Here is a 16,565-nt window from a genome sequence, read left to right as displayed (position 1 = left end):
CTTACCTTTCAAAGAATTTGTTTGTTCAGTACCTTTCCAAATGAAAAGTGACTGGGCATTTGTTGTTTGAATAAATATCTAGCACATTGTTTACATTTGTTTTTAATGGTACATCTTCAGTTAAGAAAAAATAAATGGATTTTGGGTTTGTCAAGGTTTCTAATAAGTCATATGAATAGTAACCTTTAATTCATTTCCAGCATAGTCTAGGTAACTGAATCAATCCAAAAGTAATTTTGTGTGGGTTAAGATATTATCGGATTGATTTTATCTGGAAATAGCACATTCACAATCATGAACTTGTATCCATTGTTCAATTGGTATCAGTTAAAATATTGTAAACTTATGGGGCTTTGCATTCTGTTCTTAAGTCAACTGTTGTGTTTTTGCTTTTTTCTCAAGTTGGAAAATGAAGAGAAATCATACAGATTTTTTAAGGAGAAAAAAATTAACTAAGGCATGTAGGTTGTTCTAGAATAAGGTCAGCCACCAAATGATCTCTCTCAACTTTCTTCACCATTTTTTCCTTTAGCCTACATCTCACTTGAGGCAAAAAATAAAAACATTGGATCTTAGCTACATATAAGTATTGTTATAAATAATCTTTAAGAAAATGTTATTTCACTTAGTTTTGATATGTGTATGATGTAACGAACTGTTCTTGCGTTGTGATGCATTTGCTGAAAATCAAATTGTGCTGTCACCAGCTAACGTGACTTTTATTTAGCAATGATAAATGGAGGCAAGCCATCACTTTTTATCTTAACAGGGAGAGCCAGGATCTCCAGGAATCCCAGGAGTTGATGGAGAGCAGGTAATTTTCAAAGATACATACTGTCATTTATAGCATCATAATGGATCACTGCTTTTATTATAGATTTGGAGCCAGAAAGACATGAGTGTTGATATATGATAGCCTCTCTCTTTTCATACCATCTGTTGTAGAGATTACATTAACTTTAAAAAGCAATTGGTTTTAAATTAGACATTAGTTTTCTTTGCAGAAACGTACAAGCAATATGACATTTTAGTTTTATCTTAATACTCCTTATCAGTCTACCAATGGCACTTCAGTAAATTTTTAGTAGACTTATAAGATCATTACCAATTTAGTAAGCATAGGCTAATTTTTGTCAGTGAATACAAATCATTCAAGATTAAAAGCTTCCACAAAATTAGATATTGCTTATATATGTTATTTTGATGATATTTTTTGTCTACGGCCATACTACCCTGAACGTGCCCGATCTCGTCTGTCAATATTTTTTTCCGCAATAAAGATTACACCTAAATTTCAAGATCATTAGAAAAAACAGAAACAAGTGGGGCATTTGTACCTTCACAGAATATGGTGGTACTCCAAGGGTTTCCCTTAAAACAGAGGTTGGCAGACTTTTTCTATGAAGGACCAGATAGTAAATGTTTTAGGCTTTGCAGGTCACACAAAGTCTTTGTCACATTTGTTTTTTATCTGAACACCCCTTAAATTTTTTTTCAAAGATTCAGCCTGTGCAAAAATAATCCATAGACTGGATTTGGCCTAGAAGCTGTGGTTTATCTCTGGCCAAAAAGAATCTGACTAGGAGAATGTGGACACTATGGGAAATTCAGAGTCAAGTCACAATGGTTAGCTTCAAGATACTTTATGTTTTCTGGGCTTCCACTGTTTATTCAAGAAATGGCTAAAATCAATACTATCATAAGAAATCAAAAGGACTCTTTATACAGCTGGCAAAGTATGCTCCTCAGGAACAGTATTAGATAAGAAATTAAGAGAACAACTAATGAAGCATCGAGCTTTACATTGGAAACCAGGGATGTACTGTATGGTGACTAACATAATATAATAAAAAAATTTTTTTTTAAAAACCAGAAAATAAATAAATAAATAAATAAATAAATAAATAAATCAGCCCATCCGTACTACATATAATTGTTTTATTAAAAAAAAAAAGAAATTAAGAGAAGTTGTTTTAATATCAGAATTGTAGAGTGAAATCCTCTAATGTCACATTAAATAAATGTGATAATTTAAAAAGTAAGAGACTTTAGATGATTTGCTGTTATTAATCAGAAATCACATTAGAATTTAAAAATCTGGTTGTATTGGGGCACCTGAGTGGCACAGTTGTTCAAATGTCTGACTCTTGGTTTCAGCTCAGGTCATGATCTCAAGGTCCTAAGATAGACCCCCACATTGGGCTCTGCACTCAGCTTGGAGTCTGCTTGGGATTCTCTCTCCCTCCTGCTCTACCCCTCTCATTCATGCTCTCTCTCTCTCTCTCAAAATAAATAAATAAATCTTAAAAAAAAAAAAAAAGCTAGTTGTATTACCTTTCCCAATGTTATTCATTAAAAATAATTAATTCGACATCGAGCAAAATAACATACTACGTGGTCCCTACATTTACAATAGATAGATTTTTTCTATAGACTTTACAAGGTCTTCTTCTGCTATTAAGTCCAATAGCAGAGACTGGCTACCTTGCTGCTTTCCATCACTAGATTCCTAAAACCAACCAGGGACTGATTAACCAGTAAGATCCATCTACCCATTCAGACACCTACCCAACCACCTAGTGAGTGATTCTGAACGAAGTGCTATAGGTATAAGTAAAGAAGAGACGCGTTCCTGTCCTTAAGTAGTTTGTAGTATGGAAAAGATGAACAGGTTTGTGCAGCCAGGGGCCCCTGACTATCAAAACTATGATCATCCCTGCTCAAGAATGGGCCATCTGTCATACAATAGTGAAGCCCCTTGGATGAAAATGCTAAACAATATAAATTAACTTCCGTATTATTATTACAAAATTCAGATTTGTTAGCACTCAAAAAATACATGTATCTATTTCCTCACTGCAAAAGAATAAAAATAACATCATGGGGAGCGCCTGGGTGGCACAGTGGTTAAGCATCTGCCTTCGGCTCAGGGCGTGATCCCGGCGTTATGGGATCGAGCCCCACATCAGGCTCCTCCGCTATGAGCCTGCCTCTTCCTCTCCCACTCCCCCTGCTTGTGTTCCCTCTCTCGCTGGCTGTCTCTATCTCTGTCAAATAAATAAATAAAATCTTTAAAAAAAAAATAACATCATGGATCACCTCATAGGGATGTTGTGAGAATAAAATAAGAACATTGTGGAACAGTTGAAGTATTTCTAAGCTTAATTGAGCACTGGTGCCTAACGACTAGACACCTAATGATTGGTGCCTACATTATTTATCTTTCTCTATATTGAACCGTTGAAACTGATGGTGACTGGAACTTCCATCTGCTTTTGAGAGGGATAGGGGAGTATCATGGATAGAGATAGGAGAAATTTATTTGAACCTTTGTTATTATAACATTAGCCCTGGTTCAAAATGTATGTAGTACTGCTGAGAATTCAATCCTGTAAGTTGTTGTCAGGAGCAGTGGTATTGAATTAGCTGACAGGCAAAAATACAGAATCAGGATAGATTATGTCAACACCTGAATTCATGATTTTCATATTTAAATGCCCCACGTAGTAGAACTTAATGCCTTTCATTACATGAGGAAATAGTATTGATTCAATGTAGGAGAGCTGTAAGAAATAACTCTACCTAACAGTGAAAAGCCGAATCATCTCAGCATAGAACCACCCATTGACAAAACTGATCTGGAATTCTGTTTGCCCTAGGATGTTACTATCAAGGGGGAGTATGATTTTTACATGCGAACCATTTTATTTGTAGGGACTTAAAGGCTCAAAGGGAGACGTGGGGGACCCAGGTATGCCAGGTGAAAAAGGAGGAATCGGACTTCCTGGATTACCGGTACGTTTATACTTTTTTGAATGTGTTCATATTAAGATAAATTAAATAATCAGAAAAGAGTTATATGATTAGCTGAAGTCTCATCTATTGGTTAATATTACACTAAAATGTAATATTTTTATTTTTAAATATTTGAGGTATTATTGGTTAATTACTCCAACTGGGCCACTAAAACAAATTTTAAAGCATCTAACCAAATGAATTATAAAACAAACCTTCATGTTTTCCTGAATTATTTTCATCAGATGATAGCAAAATAAATATAGGTGATCACTTTATTTTGTACGCTCAAAATGGTGGTGACTGGTCATTTTTAAATAAACTATAATAATAAAAAATTAAACTAAAAATATAAAACAATTTATGGGGCGCCTGGGTGGCTCAGTCGTTAAGTGTCTGCCTTCGGCTCAGGGCGTGATCCCGGCGTTATGGGATCAAGCCCCACATCAGGCTCCTCCGCTGGGAGCCTGCTTCTTCCTCTCCCACTCCCCCTGCTTGTGTTCCCTCTCTCGCTGGCTGTCTCTCTGTCAAATAAATAAATAAAATCTTAAAAATAAAATAAATAAAATAAAAAATAAAAAATAAAAATATAAAACATTTTAAAAACAAGTTACTCTTGAAAGTGCTCTCTTTGTGTGTTTGGAATGGTGTTTTTATGGTTTTACCCCGTAATTGTTACCGAGAATTTAGAAGGGAAAATAGAAGAAAGTGTAGAAAACTTCACTGCCCTAGATCTATTTTAGAACAAGGAAGTGTATAAATAAATGTCAGTGAAAACTAAATTTTAAAAGACTAACCTTTGCTATTTAAAGTGAGCACCACCATAAAAAATATAACATTTAAAATCTGATATATTTAACAGTGTGTAAGTTTAACCAATCAAGCCTAACCTAGTTTTTATTTACTTTATATATTATTCCACATATCACCCACAATCCCAGAGATTGGGAGAAGCTTGCTGCTTGAGACTAAAATGCAAGAGGATAAATCCTTCTTTTATATATCAATAATATATAAATTTCAAAAGAATGATGGGTCTGGGGAGAAAATTCAGTAGTTTATTACACTTTGGGAACAACTTTACCGGCTCAACTCTTACTGGTTATTTGTAGGGTGCCAATGGAATGAAAGGAGAAAAAGGAGACTCCGGATTGCCAGGTCCTCAGGGCCCTTCTGTAAGTCCGTAGCTGCTGAATTCCCATGGCTCCTACGGAGCTCTGAAACAGGCCTATTATTTACCCTGTTCGACCTGTGCCAGATGGCTTGTCAACAGTAGAAAGACCGTGAACCTCTTTGTTTGTCAAACTGTAGAGAATATGTCTGTCGGCCTTGTACAGTGAGAGACAACGTGTATCAGAGGTCTTAGTTAAAAACAGTTTTTTAGGGGACTCTCTAACCCTAAGGAGAAAATCAATGGTTTTCCCATAATGCTTTTGGGTAGAGCTTTGTGAATCTAGAACATAACTTCTTTTTCCTCCAGAGCCCTCTTGCTACTCGGTGAAATAATTTGAGAGTTTAATAGCGGTTGTGGCATTATGGCATCTCTTGGTAATCAGTTGCTGTCTTTTCTTTTAATGTACTTTAAGTTTATTCTGGCTTTTGTAAAACAACTGTATTTTTTTAAGTGTTTTGTTGTTGTTGTTGTTGTTCTCATGAAAGAATTTCTAAACGTAAAGAATCAAATGCATCACTGCTAGTAGTCCTCCACTGCAGCTGTTAATGACCTTAGCAGAACCCCAGCATAAGATTCAAGTCAAACTGCCTTATCTAAATGAAGTAACCAAATCCATGTTTATGTTTTGGACATACAGATCATAGGCCCACCAGGCCCACCAGGCCCCCATGGCCCACCAGGCCCCATGGTAAGCCTTTCTTCTCTACAAAATGTAATAATTTACTTACAAGCATGCTACTAGAAAAAAACATGAACACATCCCTCAAAACAGCCAGTTTGAATTTTGTGCTACTCTCCATGGAATGGACAGAAAATACGAGGTGTTTTGAGATATACTGAATTTGTAGTGTTGTCTTTCACTCCCCCAAACACATCTCTTGAAAAGAGATTGAGTAGTTTTGTGATAGGAGACTTAAAGATAGATTTAATAAGCTTTACTCCAACCTCCAACCTACAGTATGAACACCAAAAAATCAGCTTAACCAACCACTGTTTAGATCATTAGTAGCATAACAAGATTAATAATTGTAGCCATTAATGAATGTATTTAACCAACTTTGGTTGAAATCCTTTAATGAGATGTTTAATAGGAACATTTCTAAAATAATATGGTAACAGTTGAAGCTCACTTGAACGGATGGCATATGTTGTTACTTCTTTTTCTTTTCATCTTTATGGTACTCTGGTGGATCCAGTGTTTACTACAAGTATCCCTCAGTGACCAACAGAGTCAATGGCCATGCCCTCATAGAACTCATGTCTGGTGCTGAAGGCAGCCATTAAACCAGTGTAATTCTTATAATGTCCACCTAACAGCATGAGTGTTAAGGTTAGAACGTAGAAGGCAGAGTGCTTCAAATGCCTTTGACTGGACAGGACTTGGACAAGCTAGGCAGCCTCTAAGGTCACATTCATCTCTAAGGTGTCTCAATAAACCTCATGTCTTCAATCATACAGATTAAATAAACCATGGGTCAATTTCTTCCTATTGTGCTCTAAGAAAGAGTGTCACTTAAATGATCTAAGCCATAAAGCATAGCCGTAGACCCAATCATCTATTTCTTACTAACTGCCATTTCTATTTAATACCACACAACAGTTATAATTAACCCTATTTTCTTAAAACTAAACAGTTCATTAAGAATTAAGCAAGTGGCATACTTTGGGCTTTTTTTATACTCCCTCCACTTTAAGTTAGAAAATTAAATTTTAAAATGTTATATTCTGTTCATATAAAATTAATTAGTTTAAAGGGATTTTACACCATTACTAAAACAAGACTACTTGATAAATTAACAGCCATTTCCTGAAAATGCTTATCCACCACTTACCTAAAGGGAAAATATTATTCCAATATTTTGATAACTCAACATAATATTACATATTATGTTAAATATGTAACAAATATCTGCATATTGCTTGATAAAAAAACCTTTTTCGTACTGTTGTATGATTTCGCTGTTGGGTATTTAAATACTCCTCTCTCCAAAAAGTTCATTTAAATCACTTGAAAAGTTTAAAGCAATCCACAGTAAGCTTTAGGTAATTTAGGTTGGAAATTAGTCTCTATAGTTAGATTTTCCACAAAATACAGGGGAAAAGCCCTGATTCATGTATGCGTTATAACTTCTTTCTATTGGTAAACAACTGTTGTGAGAGCCTTGAAGAATTCATCTTTGTAAGAACAAGTGCATTCTAACTAATAATGCTTAGTGCTCCTGTATTAGAATCTTTCCTTAGTCTTAAATTAATTAGTTAAATTAATTAAATTGCAACAGCGTTCCAAACTTGACTGTCATCTCCTCATTCCTTCTTCCTTTAGATTCCTCTTGGGTCTAGAGGACTCAATAATGCAAAAGGTTTCCTAGTCACTGGTACTTAAAGTCTGGAACTTTTCTTTGGCAAATTTCTGTATTTTAAGACCTACCTCTATTCCATATAAACTAATAACGTGTTTCACCTTTTCCACCTACATTTTATTAAAATGTAGATTTGAGAAATAGGAGTAGTGTGGTTTCACAATACTTAAAAAGAATTTTTTCTTCCATATATCCCTGGCAGATTTCTCCCTCCCTCTCACAGCTATTTAGCAGAAAGAACTGCCGTTAATGAATTTCCAATTACAGAACAATCCGAGAGCTAAAAGGAACTTTCACTAGGTGTTAGCATTCACTGGTCTGCCTCTAGCTGTAGCTCAAACAGGAGGGTTTTTGTTTTATATCTCTTTGGTTACTCTATACAATAATCACTTCTGCTAGGAAATAGTGAATCAATTCGTAATTAAAATCTGTGTTTTTCATTTTCAGGGACCCCATGGACTTCCCGGACCAAAGGTAATCCAAAAAATCCCTTGATTATTTGATTTCTGTTTCCCTGTTAATCATGGAGAAGCATGACGGAAGCATGTCTGTCCTGTCTTATTTATCTGTCAAGTAATGTTGATAATCTTTAAGCCTTTAAGTATCCAGATGTTTAAATCTCACAACACAGAATGACTTACAACAAATTTAAGTGATATCACCTGGAGATGAATTATTCCTCATTTTGCTTTTTCCATGACACTATGTAAGTTTCTTAAGCTACTAATCATAATACACTCAAAATAACCATTTAGAAGTAAATCTGATGAGATTCTCAGACTAGTCCAGATGCTCTTTCTTATTATGTATTGTTGGTTGCAGATTCAGATGTTATTGATACTCCTTGTTTGTCATATAAATGCTTTGACTATCCAACATCTTAATTTTGTACTCCCCCAGAGATCACTGGTCTAGAATGGGGTGGGGTGGATCAGGTGTGCTCTAGTGAAGAGAAGATTACATCACTTACATGTATTTTATACTCTGGATTAACAAGAGAACAATAGAGAATACCCCTCCTTGTCAGAATTAGTGCAGTTTATGTTGTAAGGATGGTTTGCACCTGTTCTTTGCTTTTGTGTAGACCAAGAAGACATTTTGGAAGATTAAAATGAGCCCTAAAAGCCCTAAAAGAAAGGTTCCTTCTTCTAGAGACCATATGTAGTGAATTCCTATGTTCTAATCTCAGCTTTGCTACTGACAGGCTGTGTCACCTTGGGCAGACTCTTTACCTGCTCTGATCCTTCGCTTACTCAACTAGGCAACTTACCTCCTAGTGTTGTGATAATTCAATGAGGTATATTTATAAGATACTTAAGCAAAATATCTGGTGCAGTTGTCGATAAAACACCCAGAAAATGTCAGTTGTTAGTATCTCGTGATTTGTTGCTTTGTTCTGAATTTAAGAATTCAGGGGAAAAATGCATGAGAGAAGGTTAAAGCACTCTTGAAAGCTCCTCGATAGTGAGTTGGTACGTTTAAATGGTGAGGGGTAGGGGAACACATAAATGCAAGAGCTGGAAATCGGAAAGCTTAGATTCAGTCCACCCTCTCCTCTAGGGGCTCCCATTGGCCCACCCAGCTTTAGGAGTGTAGAAGTATTGGTCTGAACCCAGAAACCTAAGTTTCATTTCTGGGGTCAGACAGGTGACTAACTTAAGAATAGGAAGAGTTCACATCTCTTTATTCTTCATAGAACACCCTATCTTCTCGGAGGGCCAGTGAGTGACAGTGTCTCAGAAGTGTGGATTCTAGTTTGGGGTAAGGGCATTGTTTTCTGGGTTCAGAAGAGAGAGCCCATCTATCAGCTTTGTGGTCTTGGTTGTTATCTAAACCTCTCTGGGTCCCTTTTCCCGCTCTGAACTAAATCAGTAGTTCCTATTCTGGGCTTCTCCTTGGGTTTCAAGGCACCACTTAAATCATAGATTTCAGAAAATTGTAAAGTTGAAAAGACCTTGTAGATTACCTGTGCTCATTCCTTGATTTTACAGGTGATAAACTATAGGCCCATGAAATTTAGATTATTTTCCCTGAGTTACACTGCTAATTAAATGACTGATCTGGGACTAGAACTTAGGTCCAGAGTTGAGATTTGGTCTTTCTGCCACTACATTTAATTGTTTATAAATTCACCTTCTCAGTTAATGCCCACTCATGCCAATGTATGATTCCTCACCACAGAACTTCATGGCCCAGCAAGGCAGCCCTGCCTGTTCATCATCTCAAGACCTTTAGCTGAAAGTCCACACACGTGCAAAGCCATCAGTCTCAAGTTGAGACCAATTAACTCAAGTTGACTCTTGAGCCTTGGCTTTAACCTCACATTGCCTTTAGCTCTGGGACATTCCCAGGATCACACTTACCCACCACAGCACATGTGGACTTCCTATAGTGGTAGCACTGCAAACATCCTACCTTCAGAATCCCCACAACCCACTAGGCCATGCCAGTGTGTTCATTACTTTGTGACCCTTTGGAAGTTCGAATGCTAAGTGGCTCCCCAGACTCTGTGTTTAACAAACATCACACTGACTTTCATTAATCAAACAAATGGGGAAAATGTTGCCCAGGTTAGTAATTCCTCCTGCCATGTAAGCACACTCTCTCCCCACTCCTGCTCCTACCCAGCGAGACTCTATAGGGCATTTGGGACTGCATCTTCCTTTCATAGATCTTTCCAGATTTTTGTGATGAAATTAATGCCTTTACTTAAAAGTTGAAACGTGAACAGGCCAGAACTCTTATTTCTAACATGGTGCTGCTGATAGAAAACAGTTGTACTGTATTCTTAGGTTTTTAAATATCAGAGTCAAGAGAATTTCTCACTTACTGTGACTTTTGTAATGTCACCTGAGGTTAAATTCCAGCCTCCTTTATTTTAACATTGGACAGACAGACAGTTAGTGAAACTGCATTTAAGCACAGTAGTCTTCATATTCTCTTCTGGGATTGGCTATTTGCTGTCTATGCTGTGCATTAATCCATGTAGGGATCTGACTTGGCAATGTCCGTGAATGAGGACTCACTAAATGGCAGTACTTCAAACATCAGCTGCTACATTTTGAGCTCATTCCCCAGGGCAAAATGCTTAAAGGCTTAAAATGTCTGTATATAACACTGTCCTGCATATTCCAGTTTTTCATTCCAGCAGAGTGGGTTTTCCTACTGAACCTCCTTCAACATCCTCCACTCTGTCTTTGATTTGCTTGGCGAGAACAAGGTAGCGTAACACCAGTTTCTTTGATGTAGAACTGAAAACTGTGGAACTCAGTCATACCCATTTCAGTTGTAAGGAGTACACTTGCTCAGGAGTTTTGCTTCCTGGAATATTATTTGTCAATTTCAGTTTATTAATTTTTTAAAATGTCTGAAATGACTTTTGAATGGATGCAAGACAAGTGTAGCCCGACTCTGCTGTTACCTAGAACTGGAATCTGCAACCATTTCAGAGACTGGCTGTCTTCTCTCGCAGTTGAAACACCCATGATAGCAACCAAAATTGGCATTTGCTTTTGCATTTAGGGTGAACCAGGGTTAAATGGTGTTAAAGGATTGAAGGGTGAACCAGGTCAAAAGGGTGACAGAGGACCCCTTGGTCTTCCAGTAAGTAAAGAAAACTTTCCATTTCAGTGCAAATCTCAGACTTTGCTTTCTACCCTAAGTAACAACTCTGGCTTACTTGGTGGCGATCTGACATTTGAGATTTCTGTGATTGGAAAACATATGCTGTTAGAGCAGAGCTCAGCCCAGTTTTGTTTGATGCCTGCTCTTGTGTCAGAGGAAGACCCCATGACAAACGATGCTGTAAGTGTTCTGTCGTTCAATTACATACATGCCAACCTTCCTCTTTAAAGACGGATGATTCTCTCCCATCACCCTGCGCTTAAAAAAAAAAAAAAAGCATTGTGCTGATTGTGTCATAATTTCTGCCAAATATTTTTATAATTTAGTGCAGTTCAGAATCCTCCCTCAATTTTTTTTTCTCTTTTGATACCAAAAATTGTAGCCCTCTGTTGGGTGGCAGGTATGCAATTGGCCATTGCTGATGGTGTGAGGTCAGTGCTGTGGCTCCTCACGTTAATCAGTCAAATCGTGGTCTAAATGTTTTGTGTTGTTTGTTTTGAAAATGCCCTCTTACATGGCTCTTTTGGCAACAGTGGACAGGATGGAAGAAGTATTTTGCAGTAGTTCTGAGATTTTTTTTCTTGAGATTTTTATTTTTAGTGAAAAGGGAATTTTCATCTTCCATGCACTGTATGCCAGTCTTCTTCCCACAGCTAAAAAGAGATTTTTAAAAATAATTGTTAAATATGAGGTTTTTTTTTTTTAAAAGATTTTATTTATTTATTTGACAGAGATAGAGACAGTCAGCGAGAGAGGGAACACAAGCAGGGGGAGTGGGAGAGGAAGAAGCAGGCTCATAGCGGAGGAGCCTGATGTGGGGCTCGATCCCATAACGCCGGGATCACGCCCTGAGCCGAAGGCAGACGCTTAACCGCTGTGCCACCCAGGCGCCCCTAAATATGAGGTTTTAGTTTCAAGGTTTTAACATGCTAACTATTCAGTGAATGCAGATAAAAGTCAGTAAAGAACATGATAGATTACAATATCAAAATACGACATAAAATTGGTAGAAAACAGTTTATACACATATTTTAACATATTAAAAAATGTTGGTAGTTTAAGTTCTAAACTATTCTACTTGACAGCCAGTGCCTCACATGGATCAGACACATAGTGGTGTTCAGTATGTACTTGTTTACTGAATGAATGATATAAGCCGTGTATTAGAGTATAGGTTAAATCACACCAATTAGACCAATGGACTAAAGGCACAAAACCTCTGTAACATATGTGAGTCATAATTTGCATTCCAGGCAAATATAATCTTATACTATCAGTACAAAATTTTGCCATCTCCCTATTTGTTTTTAAATGCTATAATAATGGTGACTCTGAACAAAGTATCAAAAGGCAAAAAAAAGTTTGGGTTTCTGTTTTATTAAACCCTCAATCTGATTTCTTTAAAGTTTTCCCTAACTTCAGATTTAGGGGTAGTGATAATTTCTATGCAACATTTAGCCAAAAGCTCTACATATGTTAGCATTAAACAACAACACAGATTTTTTAGAATTCTAATAATTGCTAACTAAAGGTGCATTTTGCAATTATAGTCTGACTCATAATAGAACTATACAGAAGAAATTGTAAAATAAAAACTAAAAACACTCAAGTAGATATGGTATAGCATTATTGGTAGAGTTTGCAGCTGGAATAGATTTTTTTCTCCCATTTTTTATTATTAACTGTATCTGAAGCATAAAATGGGAACATAGTTCTGCAACGTTGCCAAGAGAATTTATAGGGCTAGTGTATCGTCTTTCTTAAATACTCCTTGATTTAATCAATATTTTTAAAGTACTATAAATCAGTATTTGAGTTTTGAGATACAAAAGACATATTCAAAGAAGTAATTGTGCTTATTCTTGAAACAAGCATTGAAAATGTCATATTTTAATAATACACTATACATAGCTTGGAGTTCAAGGCAAAAAAAAAAAAAAAAGCATGCATTGCCTGAGAATAACATTATATTTTTAAAGCATCTCCCCTTCAGACTTTGATGCAATGATTGTTCGAAGTGAATTGAGGAACAATTTTGTTTGGGACAGTTATTTTTTGTTTGTGGACTCACGAAAATTTTCCTGCTTTTTCCTGTTCCTAGAAGTCCCTCTAGTGGTAACTAATGTGAACACAGTAAGAAAACCCAGGAAACAATGAGAATTGTTCATGTAAAATCCAGAGTCATTTTGGCATGGTGAAATTCTGCATTTGTTATGCATAAGTGCTGTTTTAGCAAGAAAAGCTAGAGTCTTTTTCTTCTCTGAAATGCTATCTTTGATTGATTATTCTAATGAGCCCTTTCTTAGAATATTGGCCATTATGTTTTTTTCAAAACCTAAAGAAATGTATTGTCAATAGTATAGTCTTTAGAAAATGTGTATCACATGGAAATTAGCAGTCTGTGAGTGTTACCAGAAACTACTTTAAAGCCCACTTTATAAACTTGATTTCTAAATAAGAGTTTGTCGAATGGAAATGTCATTAAAATGCCATCATCTGTGGGGTGTTTATTGTCACGTGTTTTTTTTTTTGAAACTAACAATTTGTAGCGATCTGATATTCATCCCAGAACCCTGTGACTGTGTATGATGTTGTTTGAAGCGTTACATTTGTTCATCAGCACCTCATACTAATCTCTGTTCTTGTCCTTCGTGTTATACCCACCAACCCTGCTACCAACCAAATACACAGGGAGCATCTGGCTTAGACGGAAAGCCAGGATCCCGGGTGAGTCAGCACCTCATCTTGCTCCAGCATGTTTTGTGGCTATGAATTTGTGCTTCGGGACAGACTGTCTTGCCCCATGTACTCCCATCAAGTGATGAGGGGGACATAAGACTGGAGTGAAGGGAGAAGGTGTATAAAGATCTGGTACAAAAGGGAAAGGTGGCAGAGCGGAGGCTGCAGCTCTGATTGCCTCACAGCCTAAATGGCAGGACATCCTTCTGAAGCCCGAGTTCCAGTCTGGAGAACTTGCTAGGCGTCAAGAATGACCAGTCTAACTAGCCTCACTGTCCTAGAATCCCAGACAAATTCCCCCATAACTAATGGACATTTCCTACGGTTCCATGAGCAAGTTCCTCTGAAGGGATCAAAATAATGTGAATTTGTCTGAACTTGCTCTTCCTTTGATGCTTCTGTCCGCATGGAAAAGGTAACTTCTTCCTTGACACTAACTTTTAAATCTCTGTCCATGGAAATGACCTGTCTGTCTTCTGTCATTTTGTCTCTTTTCTTTGGTTCTTAACAACCCCATCTCTTAAATGTCAGCTACAGATAATCAGTATCTAGAAGTCTTCTGAAGATGAACTTCGAGTTCAGGCAGTAAGAGAAAGATCAGATAAGGTGCCGAGAATTCACCAACATCAGAATGAGTTGAAGCCCTCAATGATTTCACAGCGCAGAGCTCTGATAGAAGAAACAAGAACCGCAGAACGTAAATAGGAAGACGATGTTAAAAACCTGTGCCGGAATAGTTCCTACGTTTGCAAATATTAGGACAGTCTTTGCAAATAAGCGCAGTCTTCCTGAAAATGAGCAAATTACTTGAAGTCCTTGCTACATGTTTAAGAATCAAAAAGAAATTCCAAGCTCTTCAATTCTAAAAACCTGCTTCAGGCAGTCATTATTTTCACTGGACCTAGTGTTCCCATATCCATTCAGTCTGAGACAGAAATCCTAATCCTGAACCTGGAGGCCAGAGGGCAATTACGCCATTAAATCAGCCGCTGCCGGTTTGTGCCCTGTAAGCCGCAGCAGAGCCTGTGAGAATAATTCCTTCCCTCTAAGCCCCCTGCTACTCCCCGCAGAGCCAAGGAAGTTTGGTTTGCACAGTTCAACACTGTTCTCGTTTATTTCATGTTCTTTTCCACTTGTGTAACTGTTGAAGCCTCTTAACCAGCTGAAAACAAGGCGTCGTGGCCCAGGAGCTTGGGCGTGAAAGTGGGTGGGGAATGGCCTTGGAGAAGTGAGATGAAGGGAAACAACTCCATTTCTCTCCTGAAGATGTTCTGTGAAGTCAGGGAGGAGGTATATAATTACATATGACTTCCAGCTTTTCCTGTGTGCCCTTCGTTGAAATATGCACTTATGTAACTCATCCTTTTTGCGTGAGTTTCTTGAAAACCGCTGGCCTGAAAGAATCAAGTATAAAGGTCTTTGGAAGGAGATGAGTCGTCTTACTGACACTCTAAGTCGAAGGCATCATTCACCCGGGAAAAGTCCAGGATAAGTTATAACTGCTTTTCTTATGGCCCTTGGGCTATGTCTCAAATTATTTTTATCTTTTTTTTCAGGGTACAGATGGCCCTATGGGACCCCATGGCCCCGCAGGTCCCAAAGGAGAAAGAGTAAGTTGTTTCTAAGGTTATTGAGCTGTGACCTAAAGACAACACAGTGTGGCTTTTCTGTTTTAGTTGAACTGAACTGTTCATTTCCTGGAAGAAATAAAGGACCATCTAAAATGTTAAATGAAAATATGCCATCTTAGGTCCTAATCAGAGTTATCACACTGGGGAGAACAACCAAGTATTAAAATAGAATGTGGCTGCCTTAATAAAAAATCATGCATACCTCTAAATAGCTAAAATAAATAGTTCAGACCATTCCTTCTCAACCCATAAGGAAGATATTTTCACTGGGCCTCAATCCAGAAAGTTGAAGTCCATGGGGCTAAAATATCCAGGACTATGTATTCTGGTTGATAATCTTTTATATAAAGCTACTGTATTCCTTCAGAGTAAGTTATAACTTTTTTTTTAAAGGAAATTACCAAACCTAAGTATTCTCCACACAGTTACACATGCTCCTTTATTTATTTATTTTTTTTAGCAAAAGAATAGGCCGCCTTTCTTTAGCCATAAGGAAATAATTTCAGTGCACTATAGAACAAAACCTTCCACTAACCTCCCTATTGCTGGGCCCTGTTTCCATATCCTTGGGAGGAAAAAAAAAAAAAAAGAAGAAGAAGAAAAGAAAAAAGACCTTCAGAGCGGAAGATAAATATCTGACACCAAAAAATGTATTGCAGCCTCGGCAGCTGGTCGTCTGTCTGGAACTTTTCTCCCCTTGTTCTCTGTTTTTCTCCCACTTTTTCTTTTCTTCACTTTGGGAAACTTGGAAGTTTTTCTGTGTCTGAGCAGAATTGTGTCATCAATTTCCCCACCATCCAGGAGAGGCTGTAAAGAAAGTATCCTAAGAGTAAGGGCTTCAAAATGTTGGGATGATTCATTGTGCAAGCTGCGGTCTTTTAAAACTAGATAAGGTTTCTTCAGTCTGGGGTAATTTGCTTTAAAAATAGAGGGCCACAGAGTGATTTCTTTGGCATCCATCCCAATTCCATAATTCTGTGTTCTATAAAATGCATTCATTCAGTAAATATTTATTACATTTTATGATCTATAAAACACAGTGTATTCCTAGTGTGAAATGGAAGCACTCTCCTCCCATTTGTGTAGTCTATTTTGCTAATTTGCTGCCATGAATTGAATAATGGCATTATAATTGGTTCGTGATCCTATAACCTTTGACTAATACACTACATATATTTACTCAATACCGTAAAGGAAGCAGCTATTTTCTGTGACCTAGCAGAGTTTACACCTAATTGCAGA

The 16,565-nt window shown here is 37.2% G+C and overlaps 1 protein-coding gene across 1 annotated transcript in view; it reads left to right on the top strand.

Moving 5' to 3' along the window:
• COL25A1 (collagen type XXV alpha 1 chain) overlaps window positions 1–16,565 on the top strand; it is a 426,836-nt gene that overhangs the window by 404,224 nt on the left and 6,047 nt on the right. Inside the window, 8 exon segments of the mRNA XM_057310227.1 lie at window positions 770–814; window positions 3,715–3,795; window positions 4,908–4,970; window positions 5,607–5,657; window positions 7,777–7,803; window positions 10,852–10,932; window positions 13,645–13,680; window positions 15,249–15,302. Of these exon segments, the coding sequence (XP_057166210.1) occupies window positions 770–814; window positions 3,715–3,795; window positions 4,908–4,970; window positions 5,607–5,657; window positions 7,777–7,803; window positions 10,852–10,932; window positions 13,645–13,680; window positions 15,249–15,302 (438 nt within the window).

Source organism: Ursus arctos, unplaced genomic scaffold (genome assembly GCF_023065955.2).
Source record: "Ursus arctos isolate Adak ecotype North America unplaced genomic scaffold, UrsArc2.0 scaffold_11, whole genome shotgun sequence".
NCBI classification, from domain to species: Eukaryota; Metazoa; Chordata; class Mammalia; order Carnivora; family Ursidae; genus Ursus; species Ursus arctos.
The sequence above is the reverse complement of the archived record's forward strand: the minus strand, read 5'-3'. Positions and strand labels throughout refer to the sequence as shown.